The following is a 24,965-nucleotide window of genomic DNA, read 5'->3' on the forward strand; positions in this document are numbered from 1 at the left end:
TTGTGTCCTGGTGCAACAAGTCCTGCCATTTGTGTGGTGAAAAGAAATTAGCAACCTATAAGATAGAAACTCAACTTAAAGATGTTTTCAGACATTTGACAGCTTATCAAATGTGACATTTAAACACTTTCAAGGTAACTAAACCAAAAATTCATTCATTTTTCATCATCATATCAAAGTTAAAAAATAAAATAAAAGTTTAGAGGTTATTTTAGAGGATAGTTTCAGATGTTCAATATATTTCTTTCAAACTTTCAAGACTTCAAACCTCATTTAAAGAGCAAAACGTCCACTCACCGTAGAAAAATATTATTGATCTGTTTTCGTATAAAAGCCCTCAGCCCCAGGAATTTTCCGTAGATTCTATGCAAGACTGTCTTCAGGTAGTCTCTCTCCCGAGGATCCTCGCTGTCAAACAACTCCAAGAGCTGGACGGAGGGAAGGAAGGAAAATCAGAGGAAAAGATGACTTGAGTCAAAACGGTGATGCAGAGAGACACAGAAAAGACATCAGGGAGGCAAATGAAAGGAAAAAAAGTCATATTGTGAACTCACCTGTAGGACAAACTTCTGGTCTATGTACTTTTTGGCAATGCTGGGCTGGAATTCCTGACTCTCCAAGAAACGGATGAAGAACTCGTATACCAACTGGACAGAGTAGGAGGAGGAGGAGGAGGAAGAGAAGGAGGGAGAGAGAGACGTTAATGTTAAAACAGTCACTTATTAGAGAAATTAAGATTTACTTTGGACACAAACTAGAGCCAAACTTCCTGCTGTGCAACAAAAAGTAACTGACATGTCGCTTGTCGAAATGAGAGCACTGAAACTGACCCCCTGAACACTGAGACTGGACTGGACTCAAGTTGAGTGCATCTCATTTCTAAAGGAGTCCTGGGAGGTGAGAGACCAGAGAGCCTGGCTATGGACATGGACCCAAACTGGACCAGAAGTGAGACCCGCCAAACCAGCAGGAGCCAAATAACCCACAAGACCAATGGCACAAAAGGTACTGGCGTCTTGTCTGGAGGTTTGGAGGGGAAGCGGGCTTGTATGAGGCACTGATCCATCAGTTTGTCAGCTACAGTAAACGGTAGAATTGACAATACCCTTATAGTTTGAACTAGAAACTGCAATTTCTGGAGAGCAGTGTGAATGCTGCCTGCTGAACAGCCCACGCTGCTGCCTTTTGCAATTCTAATGCATGGTTTCAGTTTCCACGATTTGAGTGATGAGATTTCCTACTGCCTCTGAACGCACCACGAGCGAAAATGAAATATTGAATATTATGGAAACTATGAATGTTATGAATGAGAAAATTAATTCCGGTCGATTCCCGGTAGAGCTGCACGTTGATACCTTGAACAGTGTGGGAGGAAATGCTTGTTCACACCAATATTTTCATTATATCATTATTCTATAATATGTTTATTGCTTTACGTTGCTGTCAGAGAGCCCGTTCTGACGGGGAACAGTCATATTGCTCTCTTTGAAAGCAACCAGACTCCATTCACAAAAGCAGTAATTTTAGGTTGCAGGTCTAGCTGCTGTGACTTTGGTGTTTTATCATGTTCATTTGAATCCGAATTCGCACAATAACACAAACAAACTAACTGATCAAGGCAACAGCAGACCAGCATTCAGCATGTTCTGCTGTGTAAAGCATCGAAGGATATCAGCCTGGTAGTCTGCCTCAGTCCTACAGCAGTAAAGGATGTCTGACAGCAACGTAAAGCTCTGAAAATATTCTAAATAGAGCATACACTAATAAAGCAACACTGATTTTCTTGGTTGGGCCTATTTTTAGGTGGCTTAGAGACGTTTTGCTGCTGCCCACGTCCACAGCAGTGCATTGCTTAGCATCTATGACGGTATTCCTTCCTTCTTCTCTAGACTGGGGGCGTGCCGTTTGTCATCTCCTGTCTGTGATACACCGACGATGAATAAGTACCTCACACAACCACATTTTGAAGAATCTGAAATACTCTCTTCAGTAATCCAACATGTCTGGACATAGGATTTTCTTTCAGAGTGAAAGTTAGCTGAGTTAGCTTAGCTCTGTCTAAAATTGGCCTACAAATGCACATGTGTCACGTTTAATTGGTTCAGCAACAAACACTGAGGTTTTAGGAGGAGGCTTGTTGTGACGGTGAGATTCAATACACGTCCATCAAAATAAAAAAGCTTTACAGGTACAGGATAAGCTGGTTTGGTGTAATACTGCACAGAAATACTGGGTGGATGGACAAAGACATATCACATAAAACCACCTCAAAGCTGTTGTTTTTACATTTCTGTAACTAAACAATGTGTGAATTAACACACACACACACACACACTTTTTTTAATGCACATTTACCTGTAAGTGTGGCCAGGAGGCCTCGAGCGTGGGCTCGTCTTCCTCAGGGTCAAACTCATTACTGTCACTGGGCGGAAGGGTCCGGAATATGTTGTGAGACACCTGGAACAAAACACAAAGAGGACGCTTTAAAACACTGGAAACGTGTGACAGCTTGAAGTTAGAGCTCCGTATGTGTGGTCCCGTCCTGAAGATGAACTTTACACAAGTCTTAAACTATTACATATACAATAAACAATAAAAAATAGTAGCTCTCAGGACATTGGTGCTCCGTTGCATGCAAATGTATCTGCTTTACATGCCGTCTGTGTTCATTCTCTACAAGCAAACAACACTGTACAGGCGTTACTGTTCCCACACACTCTCCAGTCCTTTTTTCCTCTGAACACGGAGTCACAGCAGCCTGAAAGACTTTCAACATGCCTGAATGCATCTTCGCCATAACCGGCTCCATCTGTGGAAAATTTGCATCCACTCGCATCGTTTCATCGACTTCCCTACGCAATTGTGACGCCACTAAAATCTCGTTGTCCGGCCTGAACACAGCTTTAGACGTCACATGTGACCAGAACACCAGTTTTCTGTAGCTGTTTCTTTTCCAGCTGTAAAAAAAATCATCTACTAATGGTATTATATTAATTCTTACACTAGTGTTATGTGGTTTATGTAGTTATTCAAGTATTTTACATGCACACACACTGATCTCAGTGTTTTAAGCTTCTCTCTGTAAAAACTCTACAATACTTTCTAAATATTTCAGTGCACTGCTGAACTTGCATTACTGTGAAGCTGCTGTGTTCAGTTTCCTCTTTTCTTTTGCAGCTTTTCTTCAGGGACACTACGTGACGCAGGATCTGGGTACAGTTAGAGTGTTTACACTCCTGCAGGAGTGCGTGGGGGAGTGTGACTTTTATCTACTGGCACAAAATGAGTAGAAACCAGCTTCGGTGTAATTCATTCACTCATGCGTCTCTTGACAGAATGTAGATATGCGAGTGTAAACACGATGATGAGGGGTGTGTTTCTGATCTGTTCTTACTGTAGTTGTACTGATGAAGCTGTGTGTCGGTTTCTAAATCTGTCTAGTGTTTTGTTGACGGCCACCGTGAACTTAACCCTCGCTGTAATCCTTGTTGAAGCATTTTGACATTAAGTATCTCACATTATGAAACAGTCCACACGGGGCACACGAGTCAGGAGACCCTCTTCGTATTTTTACAGCTGTTACAATCACACAAATACGACGCCGTTTGTGAGCTTTGAGCTTATTAACTGTGTCACCATTGACTGATAAAAGCCCCCAATCTGTTTCACACTCACTGGGTGGGCGGGGGAATAAAATCGTTCATTCATACGAGCACCGTTGATTTCTTCCCACGACATGAAAGCTGTTTTGGTTCAGTAACTTTCTTCTGTCAGTCAGCAGGACGCTGTTTACAGAAGACAAAGTCTGTGTGGATTGGATGAAAGAAAGCTAACGCGCCGCTCACGTCTTGCTCAAGTCGATTCCCAGTCACTCACATGGGTCATTCCCTCAAATCCAAATCAGGGAATTCTTACACGTGGGCCAAAATGTGTGATCATCTAATTGGTCTGAATATCCATCGAGGAAAACTCCTGGAAATAAACGAGTAAAAGAGGAGCAGACTTCTGTTCTGATCCAATTTTACGATAGATGGACAACGACGTGGTACGATTCATCATTTTGTGTGTTGTAGAAACTGAAATAGAAGAATAATAATAATAATAATACCCATAATGCACAGCCTGGCCGGCTAAAGGAGCTGCTTTTGCACAATCACACCAGTCCAGAAGAACTGTACCGAGTGGGGAAACACTCCAGGGTTCAACTGAACCAAACTAGACACGGCAGTTGTGAAAATGCCCTTCGTGGCCGGGATGGTAGCCAAAACGGACGCAGGCACAATCTCAATCTGAAACCTTTAAGTCGGTAACTTATGCTGCGTTTTGACTTCCACTGGAGAGAGTGGGCCAACTTTTATTTTGGGGTTCATTACAGGGTAAACTGAGTAATTTGGTCATTAAGATGAAAAGAAATTGGAGAGTAGAAAGGTCTGGCACGCAAATCTGATTTTTTATCTTCAGTTTTCACTTTAATTGTAAAAAAAATAGGACATTTTAGTTTCTTTAGGCCTTAAAATATGTATTTGAATGAGATGTTAATGGCTTAAGGAGCTTTAAGCCCCACACCTGTGATGATGCAGGTAGACAATGCTGTACTTTAAGAGGTCACAAGCCAAAAAGGTTCACATCCAATTAAACCTGGACCTGTTAAAACATATGTGGCTCTCTGTATTTTTCCTGTGTGAGTTCACTGCACGCCTTCGTCCCTCCTCACCATTTTGACGACCTCGGGGTAGGCCTGCTCTGTCAGGTAGCCCCGGCTGACGGTCACGTAGTCCACCAGCTCGTTGAGCGTGGAGCGCTTGTACTCCTTCATCTTGAGGTCCGACAGCGTGTCCATGAAGTCAAAGACAGTACAGCACTGCTGCAGCTTCTTCAGGAACAGCTCCGGCTGCTCCGGCGCTGGGACGTCTGGACGAAACACAAAGAAAAGAAGCTGGTGAGTAAGACAATCCTCCATTTATTCATATAGTTATTTAATTGGCTGCTGGTTTAAATGTACTTCTTCTAACTGCACTTTTTCACTGTATCCTCATTTTGTTTTGGTTTGACTGTGTAAATCTGGTCTCGTGTTGTTTTTTTTGTGTGTTTCAGCCACATGTCAGTTCATCAGTGAGCAGGATGCTCAGCTGTCATCACCTGATCCCAGTATGGAAACTTCAGACAGAACAGATGAGGTCACAATCTCATAACGTCATAATTTATAATCTGGATCTTTGGTGACACCAAAAACATCTTTTTACTCAAGCTTTTAGTTTAAAATCTGGCATTCATGGGTAAAACTTTTATTTTAGAGTCACTATTGTGCTATATAAATAAACTTGACTCGATTTTAAGTAGAGTTTCAATATGAACTTTATAGTACTGAATCTATTAAACAATTACCAGAAATTGTACCAAAAATGTTATAATCATGGTTTCTAACTGTTGGTCAGACAAACCAAGCTATTAGAAAGAAAGAAAAATAATACTTTTCTGGCAAGGTATTATTAGTATTATTTATTAAAAAAGTTAAATCTTTAGTGTAAGAAACAAAAAAATGATAAAGTTCAACTGAAGAAGAAATGTGAGGAGGCCTCCCATGTTCAGAAACCAACAACAGATTTTTTTTCTCTGTAGTCTCAGATTTTCTATTATGTTGCTGCCGATTTATTTTCCTGACACACAGGATGTGATATGTTTTATCCTTCCAGCAGCAGCAGCAGCAGCGTTGGACTGTTTAGTATCAACAGAGGACGACCTGAGTGGAGACCATCAGGAGGAATAACAGCTAAAAAACGCATATGTAGGATCTTTACATCAAAACTTCCAAAAGTGCATGACGGGTGACATCTCACAGTATTTACATGTGGATTGGAAACAAGAGAGGCTATAACTTCACACTGCAGGTGAAAGAGTCAGTCTCCTGCTGTGCAACGGCTTTTTATTTATTCATCTTTTCTGCAAACCCTCTCTGTGCAGGGAGGACGAGTGCGACAGCCTCATTATCCTGCGGGGAGTGTTTCTGACGGGAGCGGAGGAGGCTGAGCTGTCACAAAGCGTATGGATGTACGGGGCAGAGCGGGTCGACAGGTGACTTTATTCTGACGCCACAGTCAGAGACGCGGCGGAGGGTCGCTCAGAGGTCAGACCTGCAGGGAGACGCACAACACTCGTCCCTGATCGCCAGACCTGATGTTCCCGTCCCAGCAGGACTGGGCCACTATTATGTAAGAGATAAGCTGCTCTGAAGGCGGCACACACCAGTAGCACTGTGTGTGTGTGTGTGTGTGTGTGTGTGTGTGTGTGTGTGTGTGTGTGTGTGTGAGCATGTTCCCAAATTACACTTCCAAGTGCTCGTTTGTCATTTTGAATTCTGCTGCACTTCATGTTGAGGCACAAACTCCACATAAATAACAATAAAATGACCTTTTCACCTTTTATAACATATATAATCTACAGTCCTGCATCTGTTGATCATTGTTATTGATTATTAGTGCTTTGGTTTGGTGGTTGCTTTAGATGATCATGAATTTCTTTGCACAGATGCTGATTTCCCTCAGTATTCCCTGTCGTTTTTTTTTTTATACTTTATGTTAATTCACACTGTTAATACATTTGTTGTTTACCCATTTGGAAAGTTGTTTTTTTTTTTATTATTATTATTATCCTTCCCCCACACTGAGAACAGGGTGCATAAATAACACAAAGCATAAACAGTAAAATAAGCACAAATATAAAAACGTCAACTGTCACATATTTTGAGTGAATCATCTGCTAATATGTCAAATTTTGTCCTTTTTTTCCAGGACAAAATTTAAATATGTTGTATTTTTGGTGATATATGACTGTGGTTCTTGGACTAAGAGACAAATATTATGCTAATGTATTTAGAGGCTATGAAACATTTGAAAGAAATTATCTGCTAATTCTAAGAAACAGCACTGGATCATTTCTACATTTCAGGACACAATAAACTCAAATGTAAGACAGCATATTTACTACTTATAAGGCTTTATCTGTCTCCCCAACGGTTTGAGCGAGAAGGCCACGAGCCGCGAGGAGAAGCTAATGCTCATTAGCGTGCATCCCATTCATTAGGTTATGTTATGTTCTGAGCCCGGTGAGAGATAAATCATGTGTCAGCCTTTCACGTCATTTGTCGACTCATTGAGATTAAAAATGAACATTTATGAGGCTTGTTTGTTGCTCAAGATGAGGCTTGTAGTGGGAGAAAGAAATGTTTAAAATGAAGAGGTTAATTTTGGATATCATCACGTCAAGAAGTCTCAGAAAGAGGTGATGAGTTTATCATGATGAAACAATATTTTCCCCTTAAATACATCGACTTTTAAAGATCTTGCAGGCCAGGGGGGCCCTGATTCAGTCAGTGTCTTTTTTGTCTCGATTAAATTCAGCTTGGCCACACTGAATGGTAAAAGTCTAGAAATCCTCTTCCTGAAGCTCTGACCATTCAAACAAAGAGCGCAGCTTCCCGTCCTGGGAAACAACCCCTCGGCAGATCCCATCAAGCGCATTTAAAGTGATTATTCTGAACGTGTTTTGATCCAAATGCCACTAGTTACTCACGACCTGCTGGCCTCCTGCTTCAGCTCAGCTCAGCTCATTGAGGCCGAGTCCAACCAGGCCAGTCGCAAACAAACCCAAACCCTGATTGACTGGCAGGAGTCCTGGGCTCTGCAGCCTTTAATCCTCGCTCCACATACTCGGTGGGATGGAAGAACCAAGAGCTCAGTGCTCACTTCCACACTATCCAGCCATTAAACACAGCCAACAACTCTCTTATAAATAATAACTAACTTTCTCAGCAGCAAAGGGCTTTACAATACAAAATAAAACCAGACAAGGCGGTTAGAATGAGAACAAAACCAAAGCACAGAGGATGTAAACACAATAAAAGAGTAGAAATTGAATAAAATAGGAACAGTATGAATAAAAAGATATCGTACTCACACGTTCTACTCAAAAAGTCAAGTTGACGAGTTAAATCTAATGCACACTGATGAGACAAGTTTCTCTTTGCCCTGCATGATCAATCAGTCCTCCAAATACTTAAAAAGACGGCTGACCAGAATATTAAGGCGGCTGCACAGCCTGCGTGTCCTTGAGCAAGAAGTCTTTCCTGCTCGTTCTTTTAAAGCTGCCTGAGCGAGAGCGTCAGAGATTCTGTGAAACGTCTGAATTTGGAGAAGAAACCAGGAGAAAGTGTTAAATCTGCTGCAATCAATACTTTTCTATTAACAATTGATCAAATGAGTATATGTAATGTGAGAGCGGTAGTGAGGTCCCCTCAGCTGGTTTTATGGCCCTCAGCTATACTGTTTAGGTTCACTTACTTATTAGATTTCCAGCAGCAGCAGCAGTAGAGCTGCCACTATTCATCTATTAGTTGTATTACTGTGTTATTAAATTAACTAGTTTCATAATTGTAAACCAAATAACTTTGAGTTGTGGACAAAACAAGTTATTTGAAGACGCCACGTTGGGCTTTGGGCAACACTGATGGACATTTTTCACCATTTTCTGGACATTTACGCTAAACAACTAATCGATAAAACGAGAAAATAACTGACAGACTAATCGACAATGAAAATAATAGTTCACTGCAGGCTTAAGAAGCAGGCAGCACAAAAACAAGGCTCTAACTTCACAGCACTACAAAGCAAACACACAAACTCAGACACTAGTCAGTGGACATTTAGCAGCGGGAGAGCCAGGTATTCCAGGTGGTGGAGACCAAACCAGAGCCAAAAGGAGAGTGAATACTGGACTTAAGAGTCAACGTGACCCCAAATGAATGATAATATTGCCCCATGTCGGTTTTATCTGTATATAAGCAGTGGAAGAAGAAGAAGAAGAAGAAGAGGAAAAAGTCAGGAAATGAGAAAGAGGTGAATTATAATTAAAAATTGTATGTAGTTGATGTTGAGGGAAAAATTACCCTCCAACATATTGTGTTGCCATGATGTGTCCTTAAAAACCAGAGAGTTAGTGGGTCAGCGCAGTGCTGGCTCTGTATCAGTCAGGGTTTGCTCAGCCCTATTTCTGCAGCTCGAATAACAATCAATCCGGCGGGAAAGGATGTTAAAAATCTAGAAAACTACTTCTTAAAGTGGAGCTTAGCAAGGCTCATGAACTGAGAGAGAGATTACGCTGAACATGTTTTTATCTAAATGTGGAAAATGTGACTAAATAGAAAAATAAAAATGTAAAAAGTTAAAGTAAAAAGAGTTTGGAGACACTTGAGTGCAAGTTGTTATTCACAGAGGACAATATCGTCCTTTTCAGCGAGCACAGTGAACACGTTTGTTTGACGTGTACACTTGCTTTAGTTGTTTACAGTGTGTGTGTGTGTGTGTGTGTGTGTCTCTTCCTCTCGGTACAGTACACACTGTAGTTCATTACAGTAATTACCGGCTGCAGGATTCGGGGTCGGCTAGTGTTGTGGAGGCCTCAGGATCCTGCAGCTCTGCCACTATAGGACCATGTGAAAGGCCTTAAAGGAAGCTATTAATAGACAGATAATCACACAGGACACAGTAATCCCTCCGCAGAGACACAGAGAGCAGAGCTAACCAGCTTGGAGCAAGTCGAGAGAGTAGAAGAACGAGGGAGAAGAACAGAGAGACAGAAAGAGAAAGAGAGAGAGAGAGAGAGAGAGAGAGTGCATCAAAGTGTGTGTGACTGTATTTAAATGTGTGAGAGACTGTGTGTGTGTGTGTGTGTGGCCTAGAATAACCCAGAAACTACCGTTGATACACATCAGCAAGAAGGAACCCTGGAGTGGAAATGCTACAACACACACACACATCAGCACATCAGCCCTCGTCGTGATGCTGTCAGACATCAGGACTTCACCACCACGTGTAAAAATAAAGATACAAATAAAAAGCTATTAATGAAACCTGTGGACCAATGTTTAGAAGTTTTAGTAAACTGAAACTAAAGTTATTTACTCCCAGTCATGCTGACGTCCCGATCTCAACAGGTTTACAAAGAAGAAACTCTTTTATAAGCACTTAAGTAAGAATTTAAAATAAAAATCAAAGGCTAATGAAAAACACAAATCTAGAAACAACTCTGAGAGTGTGGAGACAAGCAGCACAGATCCCCTGGACAGGAATCGAACAGTCAGTGCTGTTACTTAACTTTGCCTGGTCTGTGCTTCAGCTACTGAGTTAAAAAAAATATTCAGTGTGTTGTTGTTGGGGGAGTGACTGAGTGTCTACTGTATACGAACTGTCCTCTAACCCTTTAAAACACCAAAGTCACAGCAGCAGACCAGCAGCTCCTGTGTTCTGTGAGCTAAAATCACTGTTTTTGTGAATGTAGTCTGGTGTGTGTGCAGAGAGCGATATAACGGCTGTTTGTGGTTAAACCAAAAGGATCTTCCAGGTCTCTCTCTGTAGGGATCCTTTCCATGATGCTGTCACACACTTAGAATAACACTCTGAGCCTGTCAGTGGATCAAACAAGCTCTTTTAGTGGACCTACTGTGATCAGGTGCAGTTGTCACAAAGGTTCAGCCATTGCAGCCATTGCAGCCCGTTTGGTGGCTGCTGGCTGAGGTGATCTACTGGACCAGTTCCAACTAAATATGCAAAAATAGGAGCCAGGTTTAATAATACCAGGTTGAATTTCTAAAGTGCGTTGATTTGTGATGAAGCAATTCTGAAAATGAATGTATATATCACATCTCTCTTGGGGAGAAAACCACCCAGCTCTCACATGTAAAATACAGCGATGTGCACCAGAGACGTCATCGGGAATAAATCTCAGGGCAGGATGGTTTGTAAGAACCTCAGTGTGATCAGAGGTTTCACTCCTCCTCCTCCACCTCCTCCTCCTCCTCCTCCTCCACACTGCACGCACAGCGAGGATAACAGGACACATTAACTCTACATTTTGCATAGATTTCTGACAAGGTTTGGCACGTGGCCTCGGCATCAGCTCTGCAACCAAATGTCAAACCACAAAACGCATATAAGCCTACAAAACACCCGTCTTTGCTCGGTACATCTGTGCTTATGTACCAAGAGCGAGGCCTAAAAGCAGAATAGAGATGAATATACTAGAAACAAGCAAAGCGCTGGCAGTTGTCAAGGCAACCAGCTTCTTCCAAATCACAAAAACTCTGTATGTCGCTGCAAAGGACAGGAAAGTGATTGATGTTCCTCTGAAGTGGAAGGGAAAAACAAAAGGGAAAAAACAATTAGTCAGCCAGACCAAAGCTAAATGACGTAGCATTAATATTAATGTATGATTAACTGGAATAAACCCATTAAAGCCCCCTGAACCTGCTCTCTTTCTCAAGCTACATAAGCCTCGCGCTCATGACGTCTAATTCATGATAAATTCAGTCGATCTCCCTTTTAAAGTCACTCAAATGAACGCACTGAGCATCTTTCATGTTTAAAAGTGCCCATATCATTGAGGGCATTTACTTTTACCATCCATCTCTATCCCCAAATCCATTTAGCTGGTACAAATGTGATCTTCTTTAATCCAGCAGCCGCCGTGGGCAGTGGATGGAGTCAGGGTTGAAATGAGTGTTTGGCAGTTGTTGATCCACTCTGTCGGCCTCTCTGTGCATTAAGCCAGACATCATTTTCGGGATGATTATGGCGGCATCACAGCAGCAACAGCTCAAGGGCGTCACTGCGGCTTGTGAGGTGTAGCGTTCACCAAAAACTGTGTCAGCTAGACAAAAAAAAGAGTCGGCTGTCCAGGTGACTGCAGGTTATTTCTGTTTCTGTTTTGTTTACTAGTTCCCTGCCGTACTTTTAAGATGTTTAAGTTAAAGAACAACTCATGTATGTTTAGACCCAAAACTGTGTAGAAACAGGGCCTATGTTTAAACGACTAGTAAGTAGAAAAAGTGTTGGAATTGGTCCAGTAGATCACTTCAACCAGTGGCTGTGAAACAGACTGCAATGGCTGCAACATAAACCTATGGGGCAAATGCACCTGATCAAAGTAGGTCCACTAAAAGTGCTTGTTTTAGCCACCGACGGCTTAGATTGTTATTCTAAGGAAAGGATCCCTACACGGATAGACAGAAAGATAGACCAGAAACAGCTGTTGCATCGCTCTCTTCAACCACACCAAACTCCATTGACAAAAATAGCAATTTTACCTTACATAACACAGGAGTTGCTGGTCTCCCACCAGATGCAGCAGGCACAGCTCATTCAAACTTCTTTACATTGTTTTTTCACCTTTATTGCTGAAACACGCATTACTTAGGGCAGAGGTACACGTCTGAATTAAGCGTATTACGGAAACGGGGGGGTGCCGGGACAGGAGCTAAGCTAATTCAGTGTCCCAGATTGATCTACCACTCCCAAGGGGCATACAATCAGGCGCCAGTACAAAGGAAGACAAATTTGATATCTATGAAACCATTTAATATTTTTTTATAATTCACTGACTCTGTGAATATTCAAAAATCATGGCCCATCCCTATATAACTGCTGTGAGGATTAGTTTTGATTTAAACTAACCCTTTAAAAACACCAAATACAAACAAACTAACCGATCAAGGCAGCAGATCTAAAATCACTGTTTTTGTGAATGGAGTCTGGTGGCTTTGAAGAGAGGGATCTATTGATGTTAAGCAGAAGCCACTATGAATATATCAAATGGAGGTTCTGTACACTTCAGATGTGTGAAAGCCTCGGCAACCTGGTCTCATAATAACAGGATAATATTTACATACTCTGCTGACCAAATTCATATTTTCGACTTTGTGTTCTGGTAAATGCGTAGCGATCGGAGATGACAGGACTATTCTGAGATACTTTGGGAGTGCGGCCTGTGGAAACACTGGTGCTCCGCTCTGGCTCTGGCTTCAGCCTCACCCTGCTTTTTCCTCCTTCCTGCCCGCCTGCTCTGTTCTGTTTCTCAGCTTTGGACGAGACTCTCATCTGGGCTCCCTTGGCAGAGGAAGAGAGAAGTCGCTGCTGCTTAATTAATGGTGGAAAAAAGCTTAACGACTCGCAGCATGAGAGAGAGAGCGAGAGAGAGGGAGAGAGAGCTGTCAGATGGCTCGCCACAGGAACTCCTTTAAGTTTAGACTAATTGCATAACAGCATCAATCTATTGCACACAAATCCTCGCCAATCTAGCAGCTTCCGTATGCATGTACACATTTCCAGGAAACGGCAGCTTGTAAAATATGTTCTTTTAATGTGCTTACACATCTCCAGTGGGCAAACACGGGGTCTTAAAAGATCACATCGGCCACTGATTATTTCAGTACTGTACTGGACAAATAGGACACGTCTTTAGACTTACTTTGTTAAATCACGTGGAAGCTATTAATATGAAACACGAGTTTTCTATAAAGGTTTTAATGTAATAATATAAAAAGAAGCACTAAAATGTGAGTGCGCTGGAGTCACTGCATCACATTACATACAAAAAAAAAAAGTTTTCCATAGACAAACGATATATGATGGATTCATTTGGCTGGTGAATTTTAGAAAATAAAGTTATTACAGTCCGCAGGTGAAAAAAGTCCACTTCTCACTTGTTAATGGAAAATATTTCACTGCTGTACTCCACTAGTCTTAGGTTATACTGTTGTACACACGGCGCTGCAGAGATTTCAGTGGAAGCACAAGTCTAGGAAGGTGTAAGATGACCAGGCGACGCACTCTTTAAGAACAGGACACACACACACACACACACTTGGTGTAAAGGGGAAAGCCCCTTCTCTCTAAAAGCAGCGAGTGTGTATGCGTGTGTGAGGGAGAGAGTGCCTGGGCGAGCGGGCTTGAGTTACAGCAGGAGAGAGAGTGAGCTGCTCCAACAGATGGACTCAGCAAGTGGGGCTGGACCCCTCGGCCTAAAGGTCAATTTGTAGGATATTATGTACCGGCTGTGATGATATCATTATGTACACACACACTCCCAGGGTTCTCCAGCATCTCTGCAAACAGCCACCATAAAGGCATAAACAGTCGAGGTCAAGGTGCGATGGGGATCGGTGGAGCAATCGGGGCAATCGATGGAGGAATGCGAAGGCGCTGTGGGGAGCGACCTTTGCTCTCATCGCTGCTGGCGGTGTCTAATTAACCTTATTCACCCAGCGAAAGTTGCTGCTTTCCAGCCGCGCCCTGCTTCAGCTGTCCAGAACAGTCGCCTCCTGTCGGCCACCGCACCGATCAGGCATGAAGGACGCCTCATCAATACGTATTCAGGAAGGGTTTTTAGAGTTTTGACACTTTCTCACGTCTAAAAACAGGATCCTTAGTCTTCAGGTTAATATTTTCATATTGTTAAAACTACACTGCTGCTTTCCACTTACCGTGCTCTTATCTAACCTACTATATGAAGTCGAGATGGCTGAGGGAGGTAATGATGTTTACATTGTTATTAAATTCATGATAATAAATCAAAATTAAAGCGCAGATTAAAACATAATTAAGATATCATTTCCAGGATACTCCCAACAGGTAAGTGCACATATATCTCTAAGCAGACACCCCCTCTGCTACAACGGCACCAGATAAAAGCCTAAAACTAAATGACACACTTCAGTTTCTGGATTCACTAAGCTTCGTGTCTGAAAAATCTCTTCATTCAAATCTTTTGTCGCCCCTTGCTCCTTTTATATGGAGGAATATGCATTTCGGTTGCATTAGCAAGTTGCAGGAACAAAGTAAAAGCATCACTTTTACCACACGAATGTTCAAAGGTGCAGATTCTACCTGGAAGAGCTAATTAACATTATTAATGCACTAAGTAAGTTGACAGCTGCTGTCTGTGGTACAAAGATGACAACAAACAGACCTCAGCTGAGTCTGGAGATTTTGCTGTTTATTATTTAGTTAATACTGAAAGCTGAACCTTTTTGGGTTCATTAAGTGATTCAAAAGGATTCAGATTCCATAAAAACGCCATCAAACCTCAAAAGTGATCTGATTATTAGCTTAACATGTTTTCATGGAGCCGACAAACTTCCAACAAAATGCACATTAGATTAAATTAAACTGGATATTTGATATATTTCCAATTAAAAAATAATCTGGCACTTTTTGTGGTAATCAAGAAGAGCTGCATCTAAACATTATTCTTGCTGCTGAATAATTATTTTCCCAATTAGTTTACAAAAGGTGGCCTCATCAAATATATTGGTTTGTCCAACAAATAGTCCAAAACCAAAAATATTCAATCCAGTGCAAAGCAAAACCAAGAAAAGAAGCAAAGTTTCACATTTGAAAACTTGGAACAATCAAATTTAGGGAATTTTTGCTTTAAAAAAAAGACTTGAATGAATGACAATTAGTTTTCTAATCTTTAAAAAACAACTTTGGGCTCTGGGAGCTTGTGTTTGGCATTTTTGCAATATTTCTATATTCTATAGTTTCAATTACTGGGTTCAGAGCGGTCCTGCTTCTCACAACACTGCAGAGTCAGCAAGACTCCAGCAGCAACAAACTTCAGCAAACTAAAAAGTCACACAAATGAGCTCCTCCATTAAATCACTAACTGCGTGTCGTGTTTTCCCAGCAGTCACCGCTGTCGCTACTGGGCCTATAAGCCACTGAGGTTAAACATTACGTAAAGGATTACAAGAGATGATAAACGCTGACTGTCATAACATCTGTTCTGTTTGGACTTCAAAAAAAAAAAACAAAACAAGAAGACAGTCATGACCCAGCAACATGCCATCAGCTGTTGATCCAAATCTCACAGGAAGCCGACACACGATCAGCTGCTCGACAATCACGACACCGTGTTGACGTTCACACACATGTACACACATGTGGAGACAGAGAGTCCTAACGCAGACACACAGAGCACAACACAAAGGTGAATCTGACCCCCACTGCAACTGTTTGTGTTGTATCAGCATTTTTCCATATTCAGGCTTTTGGTTTATGGATAGATTTTCATTTTGGTAAATTATAAAAGAGGGTATAACCTTTATGTGCTGTTAATTTTGATGATGATGATGAATTTGTGCACTCATGCACACAGAAAAGTCTGGAAAAAGACACATGAAATCAGGAATTTACTGAGAAGATCCCAGAGAGAACAGACAATGAATAAAGATGAACCCTTACACATGCGGAAGGAGTTCAATTGCGGATTTCCGTCTCTTTTTTCGTACAGGAAGGTAAATATTAAAACTGATGAATTTTCTAAATGAGCACCGGACAGCTGATGTTTCCGTCTACCAGCTACGGCTCCATCACTGTGTCACTTCAAGGCTGTGAACACCCAGCCTGGAACAGATGAATGAGGAAGAGGAGACGGGAACGAGGGCTGCACCGGCCGTAGCCACGGCAACCGAGCCAACACATGCACGGACTGCAAGCGGTGCAACACAGAGCTGCAATTACTTTTTTTTTTTTTGTTCTCCATTTCTTTAGACAAATACTGTTTCGCACCTATGACATGACATTACTTAGCAAAAATGTTTATCACAAGGCCAAAACTTACAGATAGTCAGTTTGCAATGATGAAACAAAAAACAGCAAGTTTTGGTAGTTTTGCTCCAAAAATTACTCTAAAATGGGAGGATGTGATTTTTCATACCATTGTGGCCAAAAGTAACAGTTGTGGGATGATATTAAATGCTTAAATGTGCTTTTGTTTAACAGAATACGTAACAAGCTACGTTTTATAGTCTGGCTTGAAAGGGTTAGCTGCTTATGGTCATTAATTTTAACTTCAACTACCCAAAAATCATCTTTTTTTAGCTAAACATCAGACATCCAGCCACCAAGACAATCAAACAGCATCATGTCCAAGTATGTGCAGGAACAGTTTGAGGTTATTTCCTTATTTGAAGCTGTACTGCAGTAGAATTAGACTTAACACACATACGGCATCAGCACAGTACTATACATGTAGTGTGTGTACATGTGCAGGAAACAGGGCAGGATCTGTGTAATGGAAGAACTCCAACATATAAATATATGTTCATGACCCAGATACAAAGTGCTCGTGTCCTGTCGCCATGTTCTCAGGTCTCATATAAGCGTCCCTGCGAGGCGGCAGGCTGCTGTCAATCATTAACACATGCAGTCATCCTGGGTAAACTTTGCTCCCAGCTATTGAAGCCAACAACATGGCAGATGGCAGAGCGAAAGAGGCCAGAGTCACTTTCTCTCCAGCGTTCAGGTGACGAGGTGTCACAGGTACCCAACGTCTGAATAACATCTCAATGAGGCAAAGTGGAAGTCTGCAGCAAGCTCCCGCTGAGAGCAAACACTCCAGGAAGTGTGATCAGCGCTTCGTCAGTGGCGAGCAATGAAATAACAAAGATCTTTGTCTCCACACTGCATCAATGTCCGGTGAGCTAATATCCCTTCCTAATAAACTTCATTCTGTGTGAAATAAAAGATTACAGTAAGAAAAACACACCACAGTGTTCACGTGGACCTCTGGACTATCATTTTACAGCAGACTTATCTTTTAAGAGCGCTTTTAATCCCACAACTACACACCACCCTCAATAAATGACACTAACACACCCTACTACGTCCTGCTCTTATTTTGAATCAGTGCTGCCTAAATTCGCCTTTTTGTTGCTGGAGTCTGGTATTAGCACGGACTGTGGTTAGAGGTTAAGTTCCCTGTACAGATCAATGAGTAAACATAACATAAAACCAACCGTTCCAGCGTGCAGGTGTCTACTTGAGCCGTGCATGCCAATGATGCCTGCTGCGTTGGTGGATAAACGCCTCCGTGTGAATATATGCAACATTTTAAAGTGGGTGTTAATTATGCATCTGTCTGATACAGAAACACTATGTATGTTTAGAGGGTTTTATTTATTTTACACTTCCTCAGCACTATGCAATGAATAGAGTCTCTAAAGTGGTATTTTAAAATGCTATTTGATGCCAATCATCCGTTCGCTTGCAACCAAGTGCTTTGTATTCAGCAGGGATGGTACAAAATGGAACGAGTGTCACGTAATATTTGTGTCAAGAGCTGTGTTAAAGTTGAATCAGTTGATTAATCAATTAGAAGAAAATTAATATGCAATAACTTCGATAAACACTGAATCATTTAGGCTGTATTTCAAGAAGAAAATGCCCAAAATATTGGCTGGTGGCAGCTTCTCAAGCGTGAATATTTTATAATGTTTTCTTTTATGATCGTAATTTGGATATTTTGGGGTTTTGGACTTTTCGGTCACACAAAACAAGAAGTTTTGAAGATTTTGCCTTCATCCAAAAAGATGCAGTTTAAACTGACAAGAGGAAAATACTGAAGGTTACAGAGTTTTGGAAAAGCTTCAAAGAGGCTGCAAATCTTCTGTCTTGATAGGAGAAATGAACTATAATTTAAGATAAATTGATTTTCCATGACCTATAAATGTAATATGACATGCAATAAACTAATTTAAAGTGCACTTTTGACCAGTGATCTCAGGCCGTTTGGTAATTATCATTTTATAACCAAAGCTCCTGAGATTGACTCTGATTGACAGCAGCAATATGGCTGATCATTACAATTAGCAATCAGAGCGCACATTAAACTGGAAATAACCCGCGGTAGAATATTACTAATGTTTGCTGGCGATGCATTTTTTCAGTTTTTGATGCACAAAATTCCCTGACTTCCCCTGACGTTCCCTGTCTGGAGTAGACTATTCCTAATTCACTGAATTCAAAGACCTGTAGGCACTTTGTAATTTGCACCAGAGTCTTAAAATAACCTTGAAGACAATGACTGAGGGTCTACAGAAACAGACTGCTTCAACTTCTAAACTCTTCTTCCTCAGTAATCAAAACAAATATCTTGTACACTTGGCCACATTTTGTATCCTGTAAATATTTAGATTATTTCAATATTGCAGCACATCAGTATCCATGGTGGCGTGTTTGGCATCGGCTGGACGGACCCTCACATACCCAACAGGTCACAGGTTTGAACCCCTTGACAGCTGATGTGTCACGTCAAAGGTTTCCTTGAGTAAGAAGCTGCTCTGGGAGCATCGGCTCAGTCTGAAAAGTAAAAAGCTGCTCTCTGAGGCCGCAGCAGGAAAAGATCATCAGGGACGGTCCGCACAAAGGCAGCGTTTCACCAGCGCAGGTGAGAGCGCAGGGTCGCTCGCTGGACTCGCATAGCAGGAATTCCATCAGACACGAGCGCCGCTGAGTCAAACACGACACAACACAACACAGGAGGTACCTGTCCTTCACCTCGGCTCGCTCACCAGGAGCCAAGACACGCATCGGTCGACATGTGTCCGAGTCAGGAGAGGATGTGTCTCCATCACCACATGCTGATCTCCACTGACAGAGACGGGATTACGGCTGGTTTCATTTAGATTTTAGCGATTAGGACTGAAAACGTACTGTAGAGTTTCTATATCAAAATCTATCAAGGACTAAAACTCAAGGCCACGTTTGTCTTCTCTGTATTTATTCTAATTAGTTTCTAATTAATTACTTATCTGAATAAGAATTTTGCATCTTTGGCTTCCTTTGTTTAATGAAAAGAAGACTTTTGTAGAAAAGGGTATTAGTTTAAGCATTTTAAGTGTCCAGTGCATCAAGATGTTAGACATCTTATGAGCTCAACTACCACACCTTCAAATTATCATGAATTCTATTATTCTATTATCAGTTTGCATTAACAGTTCCAGTTCCTGATACAGATTCTTGTTGAATCATACGAGAAATAAAAAAAAAAGATGTGATTACTCCATAAATTGATGAACAACAGATGATTAAAATTGCCAATAACTTTGACGCTGTCTGGTTCCAGCTTCTTAAAAGTGATGATTTAAGGTCTTCTGACTTATATTCTTGAAAATCAAACATCTGGAGTCCCACCTTTGGCTGTGGGTTTTATAGACAAAACAATACATCAGAAAACACAACTGATCGATTATTCAAAAAAGAAAACAATCACTAGGCGCAACATTAAGTTGTAAACACTATCCTCTGCTCGCGGATTGGAACAAGTGGATGCAAGCTGAGGGCCCAAATTTCCCTTAAAATAAATCTCAAAGTTTAATCAAACTGTGTTTTTCTTACTGAATTCCTGGTTCTTGTCTGGAACCGGTTCCACTTCAGAAGAGGTCCGATACTTGGACACAGACTGAATCCACCTTCGCTGAGCGTCAACAAATCAAACCAACACATTCTTTCGCATCGGATCATACAGATAAAATGCACTCATCCCACCAGTGAACTTTCCATTCTCCTCTCAGCCAGTAAAAACACTCGTCTTCTGTTACCATTCCCAGTCCATTTTAAGTCTACCTTTCCATTTGCCTCACACACACACACACACACACACACACACGACAGGCTGGGTAGCAGCTACAGCCCTTGACAGCAGAGGCTAACTTTAACACTCAATGCTCCTGAGCTATAGCTGGTGAGCACCCCTCCCCACACACACACACACACACTGACACACACACATGAATACTGACACTCACTTAATCAGGTTTCCTCTCCCAACAGTAGAAACAGACAGTCATGAACGTTGCGGTGTGAGCTGATTTGAGCCAAACATGTGGACGACAGAAGTTTAGCCGACCCCCGCTCCTCTTGTGGCTTGTTTGTAGCGAGTGAAGCTGGAAATATGTAAAGAGACACCTCGTGGATCAGGTTTCTCCTGGAGGGGAGGACGTGAAGGGGAGGGAAGACGAGGCGGCGTGTCGGTGGGCTTCATTGGAGGGACAGAGACCAGAGGAAGCCGCAGAGAGAGCCAGGGGCGGGCTGAGCAGCATTGTACGTCTCTTTCTATTTTTTGCTGCTGCCCAGAGAGGTCAGAGACACATCAGTCCTCCTACACCAAGTAGACGCCAGCCTGAGATGTGAGAGGAACCCAATTCAGGTGGAAAATGGAGACAACAAGTATGAGGATTTGGCCCACATTAGCCCAGGTTGCTGCTGAAATCAGATATGTCCTCCAACAGGCTGTGTTTATCATGTTTTTCCACCCATCTAGGCCACAGCATCTGTGGTAGAAGGGGGTCGATCACGAGGCACCACAGCAGCTAACGCCATGGGGAGGGAGAGAGGAGAGCACCTCCAGGAGAGATGGGGGAGGAGGAAGAAAAAACTCAAGTCTCAAGACAAGGAGGAAGACAGGACGGCTGTCTTTATCCACAGATCTATTTTTCTCCTCTCCTCTCACATGGACGCTGGTGGACTTCAAACGTATCCTGGTACTTTACCATCCAGAGCTGACAGACGCAGGCAAGTGGAAACGTTTTAGCTTTACATGTATTTGTCTACATCTTTTGTTTGGAAAAGGGGGAAGAGACGTTCTGGGGTGCTTTCTTTGGTACAATTAATTACTTTTTAGTGTTGGCATGCAATCTTTTTTATTTTTAGTAATTGTACAATTATTAAAAATGGATCTTCAGCACTTTCATGTTGCATTTCCATAAGGTTAGAGGGACTTGTGAGAGAGGAAGAGTTTGGATTGTTTTTTAAAGTGGGGTTGTGTAAGGTACTTATCCATAAACAGGAGTCCCAGCACAGACTATACAGCAGAAAAATGTATTTCAGCCGCTTACTGAAGACCCACCTAAAATCAAATCAGCATCAGTTTAAGTGTAGAATATTTACCATGAGGTCAGACAGTTCTTTTGAAGCCGTGATATCCACCTACGCTCTCTTCAAAGCCACCAGACTCCTTTGACAAAAACAGTGATTTTACCTCGCAGAGCCTTGCTTTTTGACTGCTGAACAAGCTAAAAATACTGTTTTGGTCAATGGAGTCTGGTGGCTTGGAAGACAGCACAGGTGGATTCTACTACCCCTTTCAGAAAAATGGTATGATATGTAAGATATGCAGATTTTTCGTGGAAAGTTGTTGCCATTCAATTACATTTTGTACCAAACCCCAATAAAGGCTCTGAGAAACATTTGGCTGGTGATTAGTTGTAATTTCCTATCATGCACTTGAGGCTACAACTGGGCGTGTAAGAGGGACGGGGTATCTGAGCTAGCACTACTGCTACTGTTAAAGACCACACTGACTGCCTTTAAAATGTCACCATGGATAAATTTCATCTTTTCCCAACAGGAAGTCCTACAGTGACAGACCCACACATTCAAAAACATCCGTCATTACAGATGTGTAAATGAGAATGAGAAGTTGTGTTTGCGTGAATATTTTTGGGCAGAGTTTGGCTCACATCACAACCGTTTGATTATTCAAATCACAGTCATAAGGTAGTGCTTTATCACCGCTAAACATGGGTGAAAGAATCAAGACATACTGCAGAGTTGTATGCGTTGCGGGCACATTTAGGGTCATCATCTAGACATCATTATATAGTTCAATGCTGTTGATCAGTTGCATGCGAAGACAGAGGAAGTTTATGTTTAGCCGATGCCTGACAGGAACCATCTCCTTCCCCTCCTCTTCCTCTGCAAATGAACATTAAGGGCTCCTAATCCTTCCTCCAGGTTTCCCGCCAGCCTCTCTCTCTCTCTCTCCCTCCCTCCCTCTCTCTCTCCTGTTTGCTTTCCTCGCTCTACCTCCTCTGACGAATATCTCCGTGGAAACGCCACATAAGCTTAGACTACGCAGCAACGGTAACATGTATGTAAATGAGATTATATAATTCCTACTGTAAATTTACGATATCACTGCAGACTCTTTTCACACGGTGGCACACGCAGGGTGGATTCATCCGGGCAGTGTGATGTTTTTGTTGCCATGCCAACTCCGGTAGTAACCAGGGAGCTTTCTCACAATTTCTCCTGCCCTCCTCTTATGAATGTTTATTACTTTTGAGAAAACGTTTCAGCGTACACATGCTCGAGTAACAGCAGAAGAACCCTTGAGGTCTTCAGGCAGAACCAAACCAGAGCAGGTGATGCTTTAAATTTCCCTTTTTGATTTTTCAGTTCTTTTTGGCTTTTTATTAAACCTTCATTGATTCAGGAGGAGCTGTGTAGTACAACCTGAGCCTTACGCTGGAAGATGAAGGGCCTTGCTCAAGGGCAGTTTGCCCGAAGCTGCTGAGGGAGGCGAGAAAAGCATAATTCTCTTTTTAGACTCTCTCTTAACTTACAGGATTCAAACCAGTGTTGCACACAGCAGACGTCCAGAAGCATGTCTATTTGGTACTGGACGTTCTGTACACCCCGTGAACCAAAGCATTACTCTCAAATCAGCCGACTTCAACGTCTAAGTTTGCCAAAATTGATCAACCAAAGTTGTCCAAACAAGCAAACATAAACTGAGCAGGTCTAATAAAACACTTTAAAGGCCTTGCTTTAATATTTGCTTTATGTATGATTCTTAATTACGAATACATGGACTTCTATTTAAGTGACTTTGTGTGAGAATATGTTATAGTAACTAGATGAAGTCATTGTATCGCACTGTAAGCCAACAAACACACACTCCTGCCAGACCTTTGAGGGTTTTTCTGTTTAACTATACGCTTGTCAGCTCCTATGAACAGGCTAATTGCTTTAAAAACAATACCAAATCATGTGATATATGACACAGACTAGCATGCTTGTGCGTGCTCACTACTCTTAACCTAACACTACAGAAAACTTCTATATAGAGCCGAGTGACAGCATGAGGAAAGAGACTGAGTTTTGCTTTGCCAACTAAATCACACATCTGCAGCTCAATCTGACCTGTGAGAGTCCTAGAGTTTGTCTGAGACAGCATAAAGTCACTAAATACCTCAAAGCCTGAACTCTTTGCTCCATTTTGGGATTTTTTTTGTGAAAATTGTAATTCTTATTCAAGGTACACTCTGGCAATAACTTGAAAGCATTTTCCTGTACTTGGACATCCTGAGATCACAGGTAAGTCCCTATCTGTTGAATCAGAGGCGTGGCTTTGGCTATGAAGAGAAATCAACTGGATCTGATATGAAAATCCCATAAGCTTGCGTCATGCGTTTGCCCCGGGGATCCCCTTGAGGAAACCGCGCCCTCCTTCCTCTGAAAACGTCTAGGAATGAGCAGCACTGCCAGCGACGGGATTTATGTAATCCACCGTGCCTTACCAAGACCCTGCTTGTCATTTCTGGTTGAAGTCTGACCTGTGATGGTGACTAACCCACGAGGATGAGGATGAGGAGGAGGAGATGTGATTCGTGCATCCTGATGTTTTACTTTCGCAGGCTGCTTAACGACAGTGCCGAGTGCATCTGTCCAGATATACGCCCACCTCTGCTGCTGCTGTGTACATGTGTACCTTAAGGCTGAAGGTAAACGCAGAGAGATTATGGAAATGGAGAGGAGGAAAAAAAAAGCACAGCACAGCAGCGAAGAAAATAAGATGATGTATCCCAATGAGAAAAGGTTAAATGAAGGACAAACAGGAGGGACAGGTTTGTTTTTGTTCAGTTGTGTGCTTGAAAATATGAAAAAAAAAAGAAGAGGACTCACATCCCCACTTCCACACCAGATGATAACATCCTGTACTGCTATTAAAAAATGAATAGAGAGCAAGAAAACAGGAAATCTGTTTTCAAAAAACAAAAAAAAGCGGAAGGTGTGCTTTTAAAAGGATCTTCGAGATAAGCGATACCCGTTGTATCTCCGTCTCTTTCATATAAAACAAACAATCCAGCGACATGAAGTATACACAGCAGGAGAATGGGAGTTTAGACTTCAAAGGGAACAAGAGAAATATCTAGAGAGTTAAAAAAAAAAAACTGTAATATCATCTAAAATGGCAATGTAAAATGGAGGCAACCAATAAAATTAGTTATTATTAGTTATTAGTTGTACTATATGCTGTTGTGTTGGGTGGAATCATCATTTGTGTTATTTATATTGTTATATATGCATTCTACACACATCCAGGGGTAACAGCTCTATCTGGTGCGATATATCTATTGTACACTCTCCTTGTTTTAAACAAAACAATATGCATTATTATATATATATATTTACGTCCATGAGCTCTTTCTCTGGTGTAAAACACTCCCAAACAGGCAGAGCCTTTAGCGGCCTCACAGCCTGGCAGCCAGTTCATAATATACAGCGCTG

General features: G+C 41.8%; 1 protein-coding gene across 4 annotated transcripts in view; it reads right to left on the reverse strand.

Moving 5' to 3' along the window:
- ppp2r5eb (protein phosphatase 2, regulatory subunit B', epsilon isoform b) overlaps positions 1-24,965 on the reverse strand; it is a 51,975-nt gene that overhangs the window by 10,590 nt on the left and 16,420 nt on the right. For all 4 annotated transcript variants that reach the window (XM_070843047.1, XM_070843046.1, XM_070843045.1 and 1 more), the window contains exons 3-6: positions 4,715-4,911; positions 2,356-2,457; positions 555-647; positions 298-428 (exon numbers count right to left, since the gene is read on the reverse strand). In XM_070843047.1, coding sequence (XP_070699148.1) covers positions 298-428; positions 555-647; positions 2,356-2,457; positions 4,715-4,911 — 523 coding nt within the window. The remainder of the gene's footprint in view (positions 1-297; positions 429-554; positions 648-2,355; positions 2,458-4,714; positions 4,912-24,965) is intronic.

Source organism: Pempheris klunzingeri, chromosome 13 (assembly GCF_042242105.1).
Source record: "Pempheris klunzingeri isolate RE-2024b chromosome 13, fPemKlu1.hap1, whole genome shotgun sequence".
Classification (NCBI taxonomy): domain Eukaryota; kingdom Metazoa; phylum Chordata; class Actinopteri; order Acropomatiformes; family Pempheridae; genus Pempheris; species Pempheris klunzingeri.